At 46.5% G+C, this 7,991-nt stretch overlaps 1 protein-coding gene across 1 annotated transcript; it reads right to left on the reverse strand.

Moving 5' to 3' along the window:
- Positions 1 to 1,187: 1,187 nt before the first annotated feature.
- LOC146551392 (XK-related protein 7-like) lies at positions 1,188 to 5,612 on the reverse strand. Its single transcript, XM_085259284.1, has 3 exons — positions 5,063 to 5,612; positions 2,737 to 2,936; positions 1,188 to 2,468 (listed from the first exon to the last, which is right to left on the reverse strand). Exons 1-3 carry the CDS (start codon positions 5,587 to 5,589, stop codon positions 1,507 to 1,509), a joined length of 1,689 nt encoding a protein of 562 aa, XP_085115410.1. The 5' UTR covers positions 5,590 to 5,612; the 3' UTR covers positions 1,188 to 1,506.
- Between the last annotated feature and the right edge of the window lie 2,379 nt (positions 5,613 to 7,991).

Genomic DNA, 7,991 nt, shown 5'->3' on the forward strand with positions numbered 1-7,991 from the left:
AAAAGGAGTCTGTTTTGTGAACAGAGGCAACAGTCTGTTTGCCTCTGTTCACATCTCTGCTACTGTAGCAGTGATTTCCTCAAACCAGACTATGTACCATGCACCAAACATGGCCTTTCTCATTTTCAAGGAACACAATAAACAGCCCTAGGAGGAGCGCCAGCATCCAAATTTCCCAGATCCTAATAGGATTGTGCTCTAGAGTGATGTGTCAACACACACCCAATTAACAGGGGGTATGCCCCACACCCTATAAGACCCAAAAGATCTGTGAAGAGGAGTTAGACAAGTGATGTTAATGCTGTGCTTTAATATGTTCACTAAAATTTCTCTGGATGTTATTGATCTGCTTGTGCCAAACTACAAAACTAGTCCTAAAAAGCTTTTGAGGAAATTATTAGGAAATCACAGACTGGCAAAATAAAGGGCTACCAAAAGTACTACATGCCTGTACCATCAGTAATATCAAAGCTATTCTGTTAGGAGTCTGCAGCTATTTTTTAAAACACTGTTCAGACAACAAAATATGAATACAGTACAAATACAGACAGTGCTGTCCCTCTGCAACAACTTCTTCATTTTACAGTATTTTACATGTAAAGTATCATCTGTCCTGTTTTGTTTTTGTTGTGGAAGATGGATGCAGTATGAAAATACAGCTGTTGAGTCCTGTAAAATGCAGTGTTCAGTACATACACATTCTGGAGGAAGGTGCATCTTGTTATAATAGTGATGGCATGTCCCCAAAATAACAGATTGCTTGTAAACACGCACATAGCTTACCTTAAAAACAAAAAACAAATATAGTGTCACAGGAATGATGACAATCCCACTAACAGCATGAAAATGCTCAAAGCCTTGTCACAAATAATCACATTTTCAACTGTTTTTACATTCAACTCAAATGTTGCTTTTGATGTGCCCTTTGGATTAGAAACAGCATTTTCAGAGACTCCTTCAACATGAGTGAATAGCTATGGAAAATTGTGATTCGGGAGACCACTAACCGTGCTGCGTCTACATAAGATGGTGTTTAAAAATGCAGTGCGAGTCTACCTACTCACTCGGTGATGTTTGAGTTTTAGCTGCCATAAATAATCATGCATGTTGAAGGCTTGTCTCTGTTGTCGACCACCTGACGAGGATTTGCTGAAGCACCTTCACCGAGGAGGACTTTCTGCCTCTGACTGATAACAGGTCCTCTTCTCTGCCTGCCTGTGATCCTCTCTACCTTCCATATCTTTCTGTAACACATCCTGACCTGAGAAATGATACAGAAACCAAAATATGCACCGTCACCAGACAATATCGCAGAATCTTGCCCCATGTAGAAAGTAAACACGCAACACTCCATCCCCTGATGTGGCTGTTTGTGGCCAGAACAGAGAGCCGTTAAGTAAGTGTGGAGTTAAACCTGACCACTCAGTGAGAGTCATCCTCCTGCCATTTTTATTTAAGGCAGGATGTCCACACAGGAACAAGCTGAGTCACAGCACCATCGGCGCATTACACGGTGGTTTCGTACTCCATCACTTCTTTGGGAGTGCTCAGGCAGCGGTACTGAATCCTCGGTGTAACGGGGGCAGCACTCTCGAGCACCAGGATGGTTTTACGCAGCCGACGGTCGATGAAGTGAGCGTCCCAGGCGGGGTACTTCTTCCTGGGCAGGTCTATCCGGATGACGGGGCCCTCTGTCCTGGGTGTGAGATGAGGCACTGGGGTCTGAGCTCCCCGAGGTGGCCGCACCTTAAACACATCCCCATCTATCCCCGGCTCTCTGTCTGACCCTTTAGTTCTCTGAAGGGTCCTGGGAGGGCTGCTTACCAGGTCAGGAGGGAGGCTGGAGGCTGGCGAGGCCAGAGCCTCCACAGGCACCTCCTTCTCCACTATGTAACTCCACCCTGAAACTGCACCGTCAGGGTGCAGCAGGCAGTAATACACAAACATGAAGAAGGTGCCCAGAGCATAGCTGCTGGCCACCACGCACACCATCATGACAGCGTAAAAGTCTAAGGTACTCTGGCGCTCGCCAGTGCTGCGGTACAGGTACCAGAAGGTGGTGAGCGCCACATTCTCAACAAACACAGTGAGACTGTAGATGAGCATCCTGCAGCAGGTGCGCCCCTCTCTGACGCTGAACCAGCAGAAGATATAGACAATACCCACCATCATGTTATAGATGATTTCCTCCCATTTGGACATGCAGAAGTCCGTTTCGCCTTGAATGATCCAAAACGTCATGATGCACCAGTGGGCCACGATGAAGATGCCAAAGTAAAGCTGGAACACGGAGGCAAAGAGGGCAAACGCCAGTGTGCGAGCTCCGATGGTAAATAAGTGCCACAGAATCTGAACTATCACTGCATTGTAGGTCATGGGTAGCTTATCGTCTCGGGAGTCCCTCAGGACTTTCTGGTAGGAGGAGATCATCCAGGCGAGGGATATCAGTGAGGCAGAAGCTGAAAGCCCTGGGGAGAGAGCGGAGAAGAGGGAGGAAGAGAGACAGAGATTTGGCAAGAGGAGTAAGATGGGATAGAAATGGCTGTGAGTTAACTGTCTCACCATGTAGCACAGAAAGAAAATGCACTTCCCTCATCTCAGTGGGAGCCTGATTGAGGCGAGCTCAAGTGACTCATCGCTCACAGCGTGCGTACAGTGTGGGCTGCAGACTCATGACTGACTGATGTGATCATGTGCATGATGGCTGTGGTGATTGGTCGTTTTGGGGGCACTTACCCTGAAGGGGCAGCACTTGATTGGCCCGGATCATGATGGTGAGCTGCAGCACGAGCTGAGGGGCGCTCTTCAGAAAGGACTCCAGAAGACGAAGCATGCTGATATCAGCGCTCTCAAACATCATGCGCCAATAGTAGTGACGCCGCTCTGGGTCTCCGTGCCAGCGGCTCTGCACGCCCAAATACAAGGCGTGGACATACCTGAGTATCAGAGGCAGATATATTTCAGAAACTTTCAGCGGTGCATTAGTTTTTGTGAGATGGAAAAGGCAGATTAGGCTTTAATGCTGTGCTTCAAAAACTTTTGGACATCAAACACATACTCTCAGAGGTCATAACTCATTATTCCAAACTCTGGGAGCCGTCAGTACTTCTTGCCAGAAAGCTGGTTACTTGCCCCACTGGGATTTAGATTAAACTGAAACTGAACTAAGCAGCTCTGTGGTTATAATTTTAGTACAGACATCAGAGGGGGGAATGTGTGAAGCTTGTCTCCAGTCTCTCTTCAAATAAAATAAGTCCAAGGAGTTCAGAAAAAGTAAAATACGAGGAGCTGCGGAGAGAAAACCTTCAAGGCTGAAGGTTAGAAGGGAGAAAAGAGCTCGCTGCAAATCCTTTGTTGAATTCTTGAGCTTTTGCTGACATGTAGTCCCACCTCCATTCGTTCTGCAGTGACCTTGTATAGGTACCAAACAGGATGCTGCAGAAAAGCACACATATTTCTGCACAAATGTGTTTGCACTATGCAAATATACAGAGTGTAAACGATTATCGCTACAGAGCATCTACATGTTGGAAAATCACCGGTGGTTGTCACGGAGGACTGATGCTATAATCGCCTCAGTAATTGCCTCGGGGAGAAGGGTCAGAGAAGCCCTATGTCAACAAGCCCACTGAACCACAGGGGAGATTGTGTAACCCTTTTTTTGTTCTGGTCCCTGCTACACAAAGCGTGCCTTGGGATGGAACAGACTGGGAAAATAGAGCATATGTGCAATAACGAGGGTCAAAGATTCAGCCACACAAGAGGACGCACACACACACACAAACAGTGTCATCGCACGCCCTGTGTGTGACACGAGCCCGTATCACATCTCAAGCGCACTGACATTCAATTCTGGTAGCCGGCCCAAATTGATCCCGGTTCACCTGACTAATTGTGTATCAGTGACGGCTCATTCCTGAGTTAACAGCTGAGGGTAAAACACACAGCGGTAATCCTCTTAATGTGCAGACACGCTGCTCTGAGAGCAGCAGCAGCAGAACGGCAATGAACGGGGCACGCACCACAGCTTTAATGGCATTACCGGTAATTCTGTGCCGCCACAATGTTTTAATGTGATCCAGGACACGCTCTCTCACACTAGTCTCCAGGAGGAAATAAGGAATCAATATATGTTATTACCCATAGGGCTGTCTAAAGAGGCAGGAAGAGCGAGAGCGAGAGAGGACAGAGATTATGCAGGCCTACGGATAAATCAAACAACTGATTTGCATCTTTCTTTCTACAACAGCCTGACATGTCTGCAAAACACAACTTGTCTTTGAATGTAATTTTGTCTAACCGTCCACCTACTACAGTTTGGATGAATGGCTCCTCCTGGCTGGCAGCAGTTCAAACCTGTCAAAGCCTATCAGGGCACTCCAAGCTTGAGCACCGACTCACCATCACTGCTTGAGTAGCTGACCTACAGACCTACTGCCATCTATTTGAGAACAATGCCAAAGTGTACACCGGTTTGTTTTTAGCGCCCAGTAATTAAACATGTTTGGGTATGAACATGGCTCGAAGGGAAAAAACTGTTGGGAGGTTTGAGAATATGGATTTTGCAAACATAAGAGCCAGAGCCTCAAGGTAGGAACCAAAAATACACCAAACAGTGATAGAGAGGCAAGTATCACTGTAAATGTGAAGCAACTCTCCTGACATTTATGACTATTATCCTTCTTCTTGAGCAGTCAGGCTCCTTCCTCCTACTGAACAGACAAGAGGATTTTTCTTCCTTCTTGTTTTCCTCCCATTTTACTTCATTTGAAGGGGATTGGTGTGGATGAGTTGGTGATTTTCAGACAGATGATTGACCTAGAAGCCAGCCAGGGGGTTGGGGGAGTGGAAGGGTGGAGTCTAAATCTGCCTTTCCATGCTCGTGAAAGACGTCAAACAATACAAAAAGATATTCTGGCATTTTGGGCGCAGTCCTCCCTGAATGATTAGGTTTCATAACTACAGGGAGTGATGCTGTGCTTTGAAAGACCCCCCCCACACACACAGCCACAATGTGTAGTCCCCCCTTGGCTCAGATCACGCTTTGAGTGTTCTGACTTACCTCCAGACCTGTGCCAGCTGAAAGATGTGAATGAGAGCCTGGAAGAGCCAGACGAAGACTCTGCAGCACCCCCGGGCTCCTCCCCCGGTGCCCGGCCCTGGCAGCACCCCGGCCGCGGCAGAGCGGCCAGCGCCCCGCTCGCCGCTGTCCTTGGTGCTGATGTCGCGCTCCGACGCTGCCACCACGGCGGCCGCGGCAGTGCCGCTTTCCACGGTTTCCGAGAAATCGTAGGCGAACCATCGGAAGCTCAACACTTGCACGACCACGGACGGGACTATCACAAAGACCAGAGTCAGTACAAACTGCGGGTAGTACTTCCTTAGGTAGTAGTCCGCGGCCAGCCACAGGTCTGAGGCCCCGTCCGCGAAGAACACCAGAAGGGCGCACAGCGTCCAGCAGCAGTCCGAGAGGGTATAGCGCTGCTCGTCGGGACGGCGCTGGGGAGGCCGCGGGTCCGACCTGGAGGGGCACTCGGGTGGGATTGCGTTTCGGAGAGAGACGGGTGCACCGTCAGATTTCGCGGCCATATTTGTTGTAGGGAAGCGAGTAAGGGATGGGAAAATGATGGAAGGGGGGGAGGGGGGTCGCCCAGCCTGTCGGTCTGTAGACTATGAATGCGTGTGGGAGGGAGGGAGGGAGGGGAAAGGAGGCATGGAGGAGGGCCAGAGTAGGAGAGAGAGAGGGACAGGGGGGGGATCATTGCCGCTCCTCAATCATCGGAGATCATATAGGAAAATGAGATTTTAAGCGGTCTGAGCGGAGATTTCTCTCCATCAAAGGGAGCTGAGCTGTTCGGTTACAGCGGGTAGCCTACTTTGGGTTTGTCCGTCCACAAATCTAGGAATTTATTAAAAGACAGAAGTGGGAGAACTACAGAAATAGTTTACTCGACACAAAGTAAAAATAATAAAGCTGAAGAATAAATATTACAAATAAAAGTTTCACATTTTAAAACTGTAAAACTGTAATCTGTAACATTATAAATTACTAACACATCATAGTAGCTTAATGTTTCCTAACCAGGGTCCCCTAGAAGCTCAAAGAGGTCTCATAGCATTCACAAAAAGAATACAGAGTCTGCCTTAATTTTTTTAAACATTGCTTATATGTGTGTGTAAAGTGCATTAACTGTATACAAATGATGGTCCTGGGTCTAAGAAGCTAAGGGAGTGCAGAAGTGCCTTTAACCTGCATTCCTTTAAATGGCCAGCAGGGGGCTTCTGCTTCCAAAAACAGTCCAGTTAAATAGAAGTCTGTGAGTTTTCTGTTGAGTTTATGTTCTCAATCGCTGCTTTCAAGTCATATTTAATGCAAAGTGAGGTTTATTTTGCAAACTATGGTTATTTTTAGAGTCAAAAATGGTGATAAAGCAGAGAAGCTGGCAGAGTATCTTGTGCGGTGTCCCTGGGGTTCTTAGATCCACTCTCAACAGGTCTACTTTCAGAACACCTAAATGGTGAGGAGATAAACACTTCACTGAAGGCTACATTCACCCTTTTATAAACAGTCTGAACTAAAAATGAATGGCTCAAACTTACCCAGTGTAAATGGTGCGGGAAATAATTATTTGATCCCTTACTGAATTTGTACAGTAGTGGCCAAAGGTTTTGAGAATGACACAAATATTGGTTTTCAAAAAGTTTGCTGCTTGAGTGTTTTTATATCTTTGTGTCAGTTGTTTCTGCAATGTTTTGAAGTAGAATTACAAGCACTATATAAGTTTTAAAGGCTTTCATCGATATGTTTATGCAAAGAGTCAATATTTATAGTGTTGGCCCTTCTTTTCCAAGACCTCTGCAGTTTGCCCTGGCATGCTTTCAATCAACTTCTGAGCCAAATCCTGACCGATGGCAACCCATTCTTTCATAATCAATGCTTTGAGTTTGCCAGAATGTTTTGTTCCCCGAGCCACTTAATTATCACTTTGGTCTTATGGCACGGTGCTCCATTATGCTGGATAAGGCATTGTTCTTCACCAAACTGCTTTTGGATGGTTAGATGTTGCTGTTAGAGGATGTTTTGGTTCCATTCTTTATTCAGGGCTGTGTTCTTTGGCCAAATTGTGAGTGAGCTAACTCCCTTGGACGAGAAGCAGCCCCACACATGAATGGTCTCTGGATGCTTTACTGTTGGCATGAGACAGGACTGATGGTGGTGCTCACCTTTTCCTCTCCAGATAATCCTTTTTCCAGATGCCCCAAACAATCAGAAAGGGGCTTCATCAGATAAAATGACTTTACGCCAGTCCTCAGCAGTCCACTTCCTGCACTTTTTGCAGAATATCAATCTGTCCTGACATTTTATTTGCGAGGAGTGGCTTCTTTGCGGCCCTTCTTGACACCAGGCCATCTTCCTAAAGTCTTTGTCTCACTGTGCATGCAGATGCACTCACACCTGCCTGCTACGTTTCCTGAGCAAGGTCGGCACTGGTGGCACTCACGCAGCCCAATCATCTTTAGGAGACCGTCCTGGTGCTTGTTGGACTTCAATTTCAACTGAACTTCAATTTCGGTGCAGTCTTAGTAGCAAAACCATCCTTGCCCGTGAAGCCTTTTTTATGCAATTCAATGATGGCTGTGTTTCTTTGCAGGTAACCAAGGTTAACAGGAAGAACAATGATTTCAAACATCAGCCTCCTTTCATCACCTCCAGTCTGGTATTCTAAACCAGTCAGCATGACATAATGATCTCCACCTGAGTTAACGACAAGATTATTGAAATGATCTCAGCCAGTTGTTTGGGGATTTAGTTCACTGTCAAGGCAAAGACGGACTTCGCAATTCATCTGATCACTCTTTATAACACTCTGGAGTATTTGCAAATTGCTATCATGAAATTGGAAGCAGCAAACTTTGTGAAAACAAATATTTGTGTCATTCTTAAAACTTTTGGCAACAACTGTAAGTTTGCTCGCATACCAAGAAATGAA

Source organism: Mchenga conophoros, linkage group LG20, assembly GCF_057382185.1.
Source record: "Mchenga conophoros isolate Kocher_MC1m ecotype Shallow Benthic linkage group LG20, M_conophoros_male_GT1.1, whole genome shotgun sequence".
NCBI lineage: Eukaryota > Metazoa > Chordata > Actinopteri > Cichliformes > Cichlidae > Mchenga > Mchenga conophoros.